At 63.8% G+C, this 12,944-nt stretch overlaps 1 gene segment (V, D, J or C); it reads right to left on the bottom strand.

Moving 5' to 3' along the window:
* Nucleotides 1-410: 410 nt before the first annotated feature.
* On the bottom strand, nt 411-2,923 carry LOC124512452 (immunoglobulin heavy constant epsilon-like). The segment is given in 5 exon segments: nt 411-855; nt 942-1,262; nt 1,359-1,682; nt 1,816-2,112; nt 2,324-2,923. Coding segments are annotated over 5 exon segments (1,410 nt in total).
* Nucleotides 2,924-12,944: the final 10,021 nt, after the last annotated feature.

The raw sequence follows: 12,944 nt of genomic DNA, 5'->3' as shown, positions 1-12,944 counted from the left end.
TGAGGGGGCTGTTCTGAGTGTAGGCACCTGAGTGGGGTTTGACTGGCCCGCTTCTCCATCAAAGGGCCTGTGCGTGTGCAGCTGGCCTGGGGATCCAAGGGCTGGTCTGTGTCCAGAGGGCCCGGCAGGAGGCTGGGGGTGGAGGCCGAGACCTCTGTGGCCTCCAGCAGAGGGAGGGGCCGTGGGCTCCCTGAGGTGTCTGTGGTCCTTCCCCTGGGACCATCCTGTGGCTTCTGGGACCCCTTTGAGTGAGCAGGACCCGTAGTGGCAGGGAGGGGCCTGTGGCATGGGTGATGATGGTGGACAGACCACCCCCATCTGCCCCCTCCTCGGGGGGGGTCCCTTCCTCTGTGCCAAGACACCCCTGCCTGGCAGCCCCACCCACCCCCAAGAATGGGTGCCCTCAGGACTCTGAGGCAGGCACTGCAGCGTTTATTGACAACAACAGACCGGCGGGTCCGGCCGGCCCCTCCCCCGCCCCAGCAGGATGGAGCTCTGGGGGGAGGGGTGGGCATCATTTACCAGGGTTTTTGGACACGGATTTCTTGAGCGTCCTAGAGCCAGGCAGCGCCTCGTGCACCACTTGGCAGGTGAACACATCCCTCTGCTCCCAGTCTGCCCGGCTGACCTCAAGGCGACTGAAGACAAAGAAGGCTGGGCTGGGGCCGGTGGCCTTGTGGGGCCACGTGGTGGCCTGCTGTTCCGTCCGAACAGGGCTGTCGTTGTGAAGCCATTGCACCGAGATGTCCGGGGGAAAGAAGTTCTGGATCAGGCACGTGAGAGTGACTTTGTCCTTGGTCTTCGGCTCCCCCTCGGGCGGCAGGAACACGTACACCTCCGGGGGGAAACGCCGGCCTGTGGACAGGTGTGGGGTCAGCCCAGGCTGCAGCGCGCGAGGCCCACTTGCCCCCCCCCCCCTCCCTGGGGCCTGCGCGGCTCACCGGGGGCTTTGGCAATGGAGCGCACGATGTCCTTGGGCAGGTCCGGATGGGTCACCTTGCATTGGTAGGTCTCCCCCTCGACCCAGTCAGTGGCATCCACGGGCAGGGTGGAAGTGACGGTGATTGTCCCGTTGTACTGAGTCTTCTTGACCATCGGGTCTGGGTGCACAGACTCCCCATTCTCCCGCGACCAGGTCAGGATCATGCCGTCTGTGTTGGCCAGGTCCACCACCAGGCAGGTGATCTTGGGCGACTTGTGGACGTACAGGTCAAGAGGGCTGGGCGGGCTCAGGTAGGTGCTCACGCCTCGGGGGTCAGACTCTGCAGGGGTGTGTGTGGGAGGTGCTGCGTGAGGGTGTGGCTTGGCCCTCCTCTGAGCCCAGGCGTCTGGGTGTTGGAGGGGATGCGGAGCCATACCTGTGCACTTGCGAGCGTTGTCCTCAAAGGTGAAGCCTTGATAGGTGACCTGGCAAGTGTAGGTCTTTTGGGACACCCACTCACCCTGCGTGATGTTGAGCTCGCTGCGGGTGGAGGTCACCTTGCCCTCCTGCTTGCCGGGGGCAGTGTATGGGAATATGTTCGTGGCCTTCTGCCCATCCACCAGCCAGGTGACCTCCATGTCACCTGGGACGTAGCCGGAGATGAGGCACAGGAGCTGGATGGTGCTACTGGTGTCACCGAGGGGGTTACACGAGGAGTGGAAGAGCTTCACGGTGGGGGGAATGAAGTTCATGGCACACGCTAGGGGTGAAGGTGGCAGCGTGGCGTCAGCCCCCTGAGCCCACGACACCCACGTGCCCGCCCAGGCGCCTTCCTCCTCTCCTAGCCGCTCCCGCCACGCCTGCCCCCCTCCTCCAGCCCGACCCTGGCTCACCACTGACGGTCTTGTTGATGGTGGGGGACTCCGCGTGAGCCACGCTGCAGGTGAACTTCTGTTTGGCCCACTCGCCCGAGACGGTCACGTGGCTGGTGGTGGTGTAGAGGCCAGAGGTCTGGAGGGTGGCGGGGAGGGTCACGACGCTCTTGTTCAGGGACCCTGCATCCCAGGTCACAGTCACCGGCATCGGGAAGTAGCCCGTGACCAGGCAGCCCAGTGTCACGGACGGGGCGGTGGCGATGGTGCCTTTGCAGCAGGTGGCCAAGGGGAAGACGAGGGGGGCCTGGACGGAGGCTGTGGGGGCAGAGGCAGTGTCAGTGCCGACCGGCGGAGTCTGAGGGGGAGAAGTGTGGGGCAGAGCGGGGTGGTCGGGTGGAGGGGCGCACGGGGACCCCTTCTCCAGCCTCCGGGGCAGATGCTCATTTTGGACTCTTGTTCCCCGAGTCTGCTAGGAACGCCCTCCCGCGAACCCCTGTGTCCCTGCCAGAAGCAGGGGTGTTCTTACCTTTGGCCAGGACACCCTGCCCGCAGCCCTGAGTGGCAGGAACGGGGGGTTCTTGGGGAGCAGAGGTGTCTGACTCGTGTCCTGACCTGCGGAGGCTCCAGGGAGCCCGACTCCAGGCCCCATTCATAGCAGAGCCCAGATCAGTCCTCCCCCACTCCCCCACGTGGTGACTCCTGCCCGGAGCCCAGACCCCAGCTCATCGTCCACGCTGCCCACTCAGTCCAGTGAGACCGACCAGTCCACGTGGCCTCGCGTCAGGACGGCTGAGAGCAGTGATACAAACCCGCTCCACACCCAGCCTCACTAGGTCTGCTGATTCAGACCAGCTCAGGTCACGGGAGTCCGCCTGGGTCCGGCCTGGCCCACGTCAGCCCAGCAGACCCGATTTCAAGCAGGCTAACTCATCTGAGTTCAGTCCACGAATTCCACCAGAATCCTTCAGCTCCGTTTGGCTCAGCCTGCCAGCCAGGCTTGTCGTACCTGCTCAGTCCCACTCAAGGTAGCCTCACTGACCTTGGCCACTGGACCTAGCAAAACAGTACGCCCTGCTTGACTCGCTGAAGCCTGATTCAGCCAGACCAAACCAACTAGCTGAACCCACTTTAGCCCAACCCAACCCAATATAGCCCAGCTCAGCCCAGTTCAGCCCAGCTCAGCCCAGCTCAGCCCAGCTCAGCTCAGCTCAGCCCAGTTCAGCCCAGCTCAGCCCAGGTCAGCTCAGCTCAGCCCAGCCCAGCCCAGCCCAGCCCAGCCCAGCTTAGCCTAGTTCAGCTCAACCTAGTTCAGCCCAGCTCAGCCCAGCCCAGCCCAGCCAGCCCAGTTCAGCCCGGCTCAGCCTAGCTCAGCCCAGCCCAGCTCAGCTCAGCCCAGTTCAACTCAGCCCAGCCCAGCCCCGCTTAGCCTAGTTCAGCTCAACCTAGTTCAGCCCAGCCCAGCCCAGCCCAGCTGAACTCAGCCCAGTTCAGTCCAGCCTAGTTCAGCTCAACCTAGTTCAGCCCAGCCCAGCCCAGCCCAGCCCAGCTGAACCCAGCCCAGTTCAGTCCAGCCTAGTTCAGCTCAGCTCAGCCCAGCCCGGTCCACCTCAGACCAGTTCAACTCAGCCCAGCTCAGCCCAACTCAGCACAATTCAGTCCAGCCCAGCTCAGCTCAGCCCAGCTCAGTCCAACTCAGGCAAACCCAGCTCAGCCCAACCCAGGCAAACCCAGCTCAGCCCAACCCAGCCCAGCTAATCCCAGTTCAGCCCAGCTCAGCCCATCCTAGCTGAGTTTAGCCCAGTTCAGCCCAACCAAACTCAGCCCTATTCAGCTCAGCCCAGCCCAACCCAATTCAGCCCAGTTCAGCCCAGCTCAGCCCAATTCAGCCTAGTTCAGCATAGTCTTGCCCAGCTCAGCCCAATTCAGTCCAGACCAGCTCAGCCTGCCCAGCTTAGCCTAGTTTAGCTCAAACCAGCCCAGTTCAGCCCAGCTCAGCCCAGCACAGCCACCTTAGCCTGGTTCAACCCAGCAGCCCAGCCCAGCCCAGTTCAGCTCAGCCCAGCTCAGCCCAGCCCAGATCAGACCAGTTTGGCCCAGTCGAACTCAGCTCAACCTAGCCCAGAGTAGTTCAGTTCAGCCCACCCAGCCTAGCCCAGTTCAGCTCAGCTCCACTCAGCTCAGCTGAGTTCAGCCCAGTTCAGCTCAGCCCAGTTAAGCCCCATCCAACTCAGTTCAGCCCAGCCCAGCCAAATCCAGTTCATTTCAGCCCAGCCCAGCCCAGTTCAGCCCAGCTCAGTTCATATCAGCTCAACCCAGCCCAGCTAAGTCAAGTTCAGCTGAGCTCCACTCAGCCAAGCCCAACCCACTTAGCTAGCTCATTCCAGTTCAGCCCAGTTCAGCTCAACCCAGTTCAGTCCAGCTCAGCTCAGCCCAGCCCAGCTAATCCCAGTTCAGCCCAGCTAATCCCAGTTCAGCCCAGCTCAGCCCATCCTAGCTGAGTTTAGCCCAGTTCAGCCCAACCAAACTCAGCCCTATTCAGCTCAGCCCAGCCCAGCCCAACCCAATTCAGCCCGGTTCAGCCAGTTCAGCCTAGTTCAGCCTAGTTCAGCATAGTCTTGCCCAGCTCAGCCCAATTCAGTCCAGCCCAGCTCAGCCTGCCCAGCTTAGCCTAGTTTAGCTCAAACCAGCCCAGTTCAGCCCAGCTCAGCCCAGCACAGCCACCTTAGCCTGGTTCAACCCAGCAGCCCAGACCAGACCAGTTCAGCTCAGTTCAGCTTAGCCTACCACAGCCCAGTTCAGCCTGGTTCAACCCAGTTCAGCACAGCTCAGTCCAGTTCAGTTCAGTCCAGCTCAGGTCAGCCCAGCTCAGCCTAGCTCAGCCTAGCCCAGCCCAGCCCAGCCCAGCCCAGCTCAGCCTAGCCCAGCCCAGCCCAGCCCAGCTCAGCCTAGCCAAGCTTAGCTTGGTTCAGCTCAGCCCATTCCAGCCCAGTTCAGCCCAGTTCAGACTAGCTCAGCTTTGCTCAGTTTGGCTCAGTCCAGCCCAGCCTGGTTCAGCTCAATCCAGCTCAGTTCAGCCCAGTTTAGCCAAGTTCAGCCCAGTCCAGCTCATCCCAGCCCAGCTCAGCTCAGCCCAGCTCAGCCCAGCTAAGCCCAGTTCAGCTACCTCAGTTGAGATCAGCCCAGCTCAGCTCAGCTCAGCCCAGTTCAGCCCAGCCCAGCCCAGCCCAGCCCAGCCCAACTCAGCTCAGCCCAGCCCAGCTCAGCCCAACTCAGCCCAGTTAAGCTCAGCCTAGTTCAGCCCAGCTAAGTCCAGCTCAGCCCAGCCCAGCCCAGCTCAGCCCAGCCCAGCCCAGCTCAGCTTGGTTCAGCCCAGGCCAGCCCAGCCCAGTTCAGCCCAACTTGGCCAAGTTCAGCCTAGACCAGACCGTTCAGCTCAGCTTGGTTCAGCCCAGCTAAGACCACTTCAGCCCAGCCTAGACCAGCCCAGCTTTGCACACATCAGACAAGCTCAGCTAGGTGAGCCACGGTGAGCCAACCCAAGACAGTCTCACCCAGGCTGCATCGGGTGTGCTCCTTAGACCTGCCTGCCCAAGCCCTGTCCATCCAGGTCTGCCCAGCCCAGCCCAGGACAGGACAGCCCCCACTGAGGACAGCATCTCATCGGACCCAGGTCTTCCTGCCTCCGTACCCGCCCCCCGCCCCCCCCCCCCCCCCAGCCCCAAGCTTGGTCAGATCCCCTTGGCTCAGGATAGCCCAGCTCAACCACAAGTGCCTAGCCTGGCCAAGCCTGTCCTATGCAAGGGCAGGGTCGCCCCCCAAACCCCTGCCTGTGGTACTTGCGCACCAAGGTCAGCCCAGGTTAGCTCTCCCCAGCTTCCCCCAGCCCACCTACTCCTGCAAAATCAGCCCAGCCTGGCCCATCTCAGTCCACTCAGTGCCACACAGGGGAGCGGAGCCAGAGGGACCAGTCTGGCCCGGCCGAGACGGGGATAGTTGGACCCTTTCCACATAACTCCGACCACTCAAGCTGCGCTGGGCCTGGCCCAGCTAGCCTGGCCCACCTTATTCAGGCTGGCTCAGGCCGCCCAGCTCACATATGTGTGGACGTGGGAAGGCCTGCCCACCACCTGACCCAGCATGGACACAGCTCCCTGTTGCTCTCCCTGGACCCTGGGCTAGCGGTCACTGCCCTGGTTCGTTGCAGGAAGATCCACACCCAGGCCACTGTCCACGCCCTCTGCGTGGTCCTTGACCCTGTCAGGCTCGGGTGCTGCCCTAGGCCTGTTGTGCCTGAGGTTCTCAGCCCCTTGTCTTCCTCGAGTTGGTCCTGGGCAGTCTCTGGCTCCCGTGTGTCCCTGTGCGGAGAAGGGGTGGCTGGCAGACGAGCAGCGGTCGGGAGGCTCTGGCCCTGCTGGGTGGGCAGTGGCCCGGACCCGCCTGCCGTTGCTGCGTTTGGGCCAGTGCCAGCGGCTGGGATACCTGAGGCGGCCGCTCCTGCGTCAGGGGCCCGTCCTGGCCTCGGCAGCTTCCTGGACAGGCTCCCGGACAGATGAGGCGAATCATTAGTAACCGTGGGTGTTACATTTGCGATCAGACAATAGGGCCTGGGGGGAGGAGAGCTCTGCCTCAGTGCTCTGGCTAAAAATGGGGTGGGAACCCCCAGGGGCCTCAGCAGCCTGGAAGTTCCCTTTATGTTCTTGGGAAGTCCGTCTCGCACCGTCGGGGTCGCTGGTGAGGCCCCTGCGCCATGGAGGAAGCGTGCTCCTCTCCACGGCCCCTGCTGCCCAGCTCGTGGCCTGTCTCCCTCGATGTGGGAGATGTGGACTTGCTGTGCGGCAACCCTCTGGTGGGCGCCGTGAGGCCCCAGGAAGCGGGGAGCGCTGGGCGCCAGCACCGCTGCTCTAGAGGCAGACCTTCAAGGAAAGGGTCGCCCCGTTCTGTGCTCGAGCAGTTGAGGCCCGCGTGGCCACGTGCCCGAGGCGTGGATGCAGGGCTTCCCGGTGGCGTGCCACCCTTGTTCCTGTGTCCCACGGCTCGGAGGAGAGGGCTGGGGGCTGGTCCGGTGGGAGAAGCTCCGGGGGGCAGTGAGCGGGGGCCGTGTCCATCTGGGGACAGCAGGCCCTGGTCCCCCACTGGCCGCCCTGGGCTCCCTGCCAGCAGGTGACCTCCCGCATTGCCCGCACGCTTGCTCCATGCTACTGTCCTGCAGCTGGGCTCTTCCTGGGGAGGCACCTGCTGGGCACGGCCCCTGAGGACCAGCGGGGACCTGGGTGGAGGCTGGACATGGCAGTGAGGTTGGCCGGTGGCTCTGCAAGACCTCTGCAGCCTCTGGAGTGGACTGTGCCGTGGATCTGTTCTGCGGTGCCCACTGAGGGTGTGAGACCACAGCGTGGCTTTGGTGGCCTCTGATTCTGGGCTGTTGGGGCAGCTGGCCCACTGCTGACACAGCACTGACGTGTGCGGGGCCGTGACGGGCTGGGTCTGGGCTTTACCTTCACCCTGTGGTCGTTTCCTGCAGGCCGTGTGTCCCCCAAACCCCGAAGGCACCCTCAGCGCACAAGTAAGGGAGGCCGTGGGAGCCTGCCAGCCTAGCCGGTCAGAGTGGGCTCCTGGGAGACACTGCACTGTCTTGGAGAGAGAGAGAGAGAGAGAGAGATCAGGAATCAGGATCCCACCCTGTGGCCCACAGTCCCCGCAGGAAGGCTGCGTGAAGGTGGCCTCTGTCAGGACTGGTGCCCTCGGAGAGACATCCAGGCTCATTTGGGAGACCCAGAGAGGCTGCTGCATGGGGCAGAGCCAGGGCCCCGGAGGGCCTGAACGTGAGCCCGGGGGAGACGGGGCCCCTGCGCCCCTACATGCATCATGGGAGGCAGAGGGGGAGTGCCCAGTTCCTTGGAAGGGCCCGTGCTTCTGAGAGAAACCACAGGGCTGGCAGAGCACCCCCAGGAGCCTACTGCCCCTGCGGGCCCAGGGCAGGTGGTGCCAGCCCTGGGGCCCCCACATGTGTGAGTGCTGGACTCGGGCCTCCGCTGCCAGAACCCCTCCCCTCCCCCAGCCCCTACTCATTCACCCCAGGCTGTGGGCATTTGGGGCGGGGCTTCAGTGCCCAGCCAGTGTCCTGGCTCTACCCTGACATCACAGGACGTGCTGCTGGTGCTGGGCCGCCCTTGGGGTCCCTTGGTGTCGGAGAGAAAGACTCTCATCTCTCCCCAGTTCCCACCGGGGGGGGCTCAGCTCTGAGTGTACACGTTTGTCTGGGGCTGCGGCCCTGCCACACGGCTGCCCCCACCCGCCAGGCTGCCCCGCTCTGGCCTCGGCCTGTGTCCTGCCTGCAGACAGGAGACAGGCGACCCTGCTGCGTCTCGACTGTGGGTGTGTGCCCGGGTGTGTGCTGGGGGAGCAGGGGGAGGTGACCCCCGCCCAGCCCTTGGAAGGCCCTGCTGACGGTGGAGGGCTGGCTGCGGGGGCAGTGTGGGCAGGGCGGGCAGGTGTAGCGTGGCATCCACAGTGCCGGCCCGCCCCCGAAGGCGGTTTTCTCCAGACACTCGGAGCCCTTTCAGGTCCGTTGCCGGAGTTGCCGTTTCCTGGGCTTGCTTTCTCCGGAAAGTCCTTGGATTGCTGTGAATCGTGCCTCGTTTTCGATGACGCGTTCTTGGCAGGTTTTTGCTGACACAGCGGAACACGACTGCTTCCTGCGTTTGTTTGGAGCCCCTGCTGCTGTCCTTGCTGGTTCGAAGGGCTGTCTGGATTCCGCTGCCGTTTCATCGTACGTGCTTGTGTCATCTGCATTAGTGACAGTCTGACATCTGTCCGTTCAGTCTCAGCAGCTCGTCTTCGTCCTCTGTCACACAGCATTGGCCAGGACCATCTCCAAACTGTTTGACCGCGCCGCTCACAGGGAAAACATTTGTACTGTAATCTAACACCCATACATATGTTATGAGCAGGTGGCACACATGTTACCCTTCCGTACATACGTTGTGTGTGTTCTTACGTGGCTGAAACATCTTCACACACAACACTTACCTTGGTACGTTCAGCACATTACGATTTCTGTCGCCACCTGGCTGATTTCAGTCTGCAGGTTGGCCCGACACACGTTGTATAAAGGTCGTGACGCAGCACCCTGGCCTGGTCGCCGGTCTGCACTGTCTGAGGTGGGGCCCCGAACCCCACGACCTGCCCCTGTGCCTGGACGACAGCCTGCTCCCCTGCATTCTAGCTGCACCTGTCTGAGGTGGGACCCCGAACCCCACGACCTGCCCCTGTGCCTGGACGCCTGCCCGCTCCCCTGCATTCTAGCTGCACCTGTCAGAGGTGGGACCTTGAACCCCACGACCTGCCCCTGTGCCTGGACGGCTGCCCGCTCCCCTACATTCTAGCTGCACCTGTCTGAGGTGGGGCCCCGAACCCCACGACCTGCCCCTGTGCCTGGACGGCAGCCCGCTCCCCTGCATTCTAACTGCACCTGTCAGAGTTGGGGCCCCGAACCCCACGACCTGCCCCTGTGCCTGGACGGCAGCCCGCTCCCCTGCATTCTAGCTGCACCTGTCAGAGGTGGGACCTTGAACCCCACGACCTGCCCCTGTGCCTGGACGGCTGCCCGCTCCCCTACATTCTAGCTGCACCTGTCTGAGGTGGGGCCCCGAACCCCACGACCTGCCCCTGTGTCTGGACGGCAGCCCGCTCCCCTGCATTCTAACTGCACCTGTCAGAGTTGGGGCCTCGAACCCCACGACCTGCCCCTGTGCCTGGACGGCAGCCCGCTCCCCTGCATTCTAGCTGCACCTGTCTGAGGTGGGACCTTGAACCCCACGACCTGCCCCTGTGCCTGGACGCCTGCCCGCTCCCCTGCATTCTAGGTGCAGCTGTGGCAAGGACTGGGCTTCTCTCCAGGGCACAGTCTTCCCTGGAGCCTGCCCGGTTCTGCTTGTCCTCTGATGCCTTCAAATCAATGTCTGCCGGGCAGTTTTTCCACTTTGTACTTGTGCCTGCAAAGGTTTAGTCTGAGACAAGGCACCGCACCGACCGCCGTTGGAATCAGAACCACTTTCTCTCCGGTGGCTTTTCAGAAATTTTCACTTCCCTGTCACGGGTGGAGCGCAGTGTCCTTTCTGTATGTTTGAGGGCTATTTGGATAGCCTCTGTGAAACATCTGTTCAGTTCTCGTGTCCATTTCTCTACCGAATTGTGCGATTTTCCCAATTGATTTGCCGGAGTGCCCTGCACATTCTGGATACTCTGAGAGCGAAATATGTCTACAGGAAATATTTTGCAAGACTTTGAAATGCACCAAAAGATTACTCCTTACAGGGGGCGCCTGGATGGCTCACTTGGATGAGTGTCTGACTCTTACTTTCGGCTCAGGTCTGATCGCGGGGTCCCGGGATCGAGCCCTGCTTGGGGCTCTGTGCTGAGTGTGGGGCCTGCTTGGGATCCTCTCTGTCTCTGTCTCTGTCCCTCCCCTGCACACTCTCTCCCTGTAAAAAGAAAAAGATGACTTCCCCGAGGGACCGGGCGGTCAGCACCCTGGTGGCTGCGGATGGGGCGCCGGGTGCGGCAGCTCAGGCAGCGGGGTGGGCGGGGCTCCGGCGCCTCTGAGGCTCTGGGCGTGTCTCTACCGGCCCAGCTCCCTGCAGACTCAGATGCCCCGGTTCCCGGGGCAGTGTCTGAGCGTGGGGCCTAGGGGGAGAAGGGGGCCCTCCCCTGTGCGGTGACCGAGCCGCCATCCGGGTGCCTCTAATAGTCCACTGCCTGCTGCATGTGGTCCAGGAGCCCGGGGCTGATGTCCCTGCCCCACGCAGGCTGGGGCTTCAGCAGCACCCGGGGTGGTCTCGTGGCCCTGTACCCCGCTGATGGCCGGCCGACCTGGGTCCGGGGTTAGGGGGTTGGGCAGGGGGCCTGGGGGACCCCGTTCCTCCAGGTCCGCCCGTCCAGGTGGCTCCTGTCCAGCCGTCTGGCTGGCCCGACAGAGACCGCAGACACTCCTCACGGGTGTGGAGGCGGGATGCCCACATCAGGTACCAGCAGGCGTGGTGTCTGGGGGGTCCCCGCTGCCTGGCTCACGGACGGCGTCTTCTCTCTGCCCCTTCACGTGCCGGAAGCGGGGAGGCAGCTCGCTTTTTCATAAGGGCACTAACCCCAGTCATGGGGGCTCCACCCTGACGACCTCTGGTGCCCCAAAGCCCCGCCTCCTAACACCATGACACTTAGAGCTAGGATTCCAACACGTGCAATGTGGGGACACAGTTGCAGCCTCCCCTTCCTGCCCCCACCCACGCTGATGTTGTGCGTCTTGGGCCCCCCGTGGGGACAGGGTTCAGGCGCCAGCTGGTTCCCTCCCAGCGCGAGTGGGTGGAGGGCGGGACCAGGTGGGTCCCAGGAGCAGGAGTGAGGCCAGCCCGCTGGTCCGTGTGTGTGTGTGAGGCACAGGTGGAGGTGTGAACACGGGCAAAGGGAGATGCACACGGGCCTGTGTCCGAGCGGAAGCCCAGGGTAGGGGGCCCCTGAGGAGCGGCAGGCAGAGGAGGCCGACCTCAGGGCTCACACAGGAGCAGCCTGCAGGACCTTAGGGGGTCTGAGGGGTTGCATGGAGAGGCACGTAGGTGTGTGCGGGTCCCCGGGGGAACGTGGGGGGGGGCACGTGGTATGGCGTTATCGGAAGGTCACAGGTGGGGGCCTCAGGGCCTGCTGGGAGATTGCTCTCAAAGAGCGGGCGTTCCTGCCCTGAGAGTGGATGAGAGTCATGTCCCGTGTTCCCGCGGAGGCCATGGGGTCAACCAGCTGCCGAAGACCCCGGCGTTCCGGCGGGAGGGTGGGAAGGATGGAGACTGATCTCTGGTCCAGGGGATGGAGCGGGGGCCCCGGCCCGGGGACCGAGAGGGAGGGGGTGCTGGGCAAGCTGTGTGGACGGTGTGGTGGCCTGGAGCCCCCAGGATCCCTGGGGGCCGGGGCGTTCTCCCCACGGCCGCCCTGTATTTGGTGCGGCCCCCACTGGTGAGGCAGCCCCTGCCCGCGGGGAGGTGGGAGGTGCTCCCTGAGCGGTCCTGAGGCACCGCGGCCGCGCTGGCCACGACTCTCTGCCCGCCCTGGGCCTCGGGCCGGGCTGTTGACCTGCAGACTCAGAGCCCACGCCCCGCTCCCACTGCGTCCCCAGAAGACCGCAGCCCCTCGTGCTGGCCTCCCTTCCCCAGGGCCCTTACTGGGAAGGGCTGGCAGGTGTGGTCCCGCCTCTGCCCTGAGGTGCACGTGTCTCCTACAACCCGGGGCACCTCCGGGACCCGAGACCCCCAGGCACTGCAGGGACAGAATCCCGACTCCATCGTTGCTGGCCAGGGACCCCATGGCCTCCTGACGCCAACGGACTGCCCGCCCCCACTTGGCATTCTTCCTGTAGAACTTGGTCTTTTCTGCCCCCCACCCCCACCCCCACCCCCGGTGGTGGTGTTCTGGCTGGGCCTCCCCCCGACTGAGTGTCCTGACCCCTCGGGCTGGTGTCCAGCTTCGCTTACCTGGGACAGTGCTGTCCCCCCGGGCCTCACCCGACCTGGCCTTCACTGGTGCTCCCACCTGGGCCCAACTCTCCTGAAATGCGTTCCCCAAATTCAAATCTTGAAGCCCTGACCCCCAGGACCCCAGAATGTGACTGTATTGGGAGATGGGGTCTTTCGAGAGGTAATAGGTGACAGTGAGGTCACTAGGGTGAGTCCTGATCCAGTGTGACTGGTCCTCACCATGGACTCACTCCTCCTCTTGTAAGAGGAGGTCGGGGCACAGACACGCATAGCGGGCCGGTTGTGTGAGGACACGGCGTCTACGTGCTGAGGGGCCACCGGCCCCATGACACCCGGGTCTGCCTGCCAGCTTCCAGAGTCGCGGAAACATCAGTGCGCGTTGTCCACACCACGGGACTGTCGTGCTTTGCTAGCAACCCGTGCTAATACACACCCAATAGGTGCCTCTTGCGGTGCCCTTGGCCAGGTCAGGATGCCCCCCCTGCGCCCCACAAGGCCTCACGTGACCCCTCGCGCCTGCAGCGCACCTCACCCCCCGGGAACCCCAGGGGCCGGGGGTCCTGCTCCCACGGCTGGAGGGACCGACACACGGCACGGCCAGTCTGTGGATGTCACGGGGCGCGTCAACAGAGG

Source organism: Lynx rufus, unplaced genomic scaffold (assembly GCF_022079265.1).
Source record: "Lynx rufus isolate CCGP_SWC_20201006 ecotype Redwood Valley unplaced genomic scaffold, mLynRuf1.p SCAF_17, whole genome shotgun sequence".
Classification (NCBI taxonomy): domain Eukaryota; kingdom Metazoa; phylum Chordata; class Mammalia; order Carnivora; family Felidae; genus Lynx; species Lynx rufus.
This window is presented reverse-complemented; position numbering and strand designations above follow the sequence as displayed.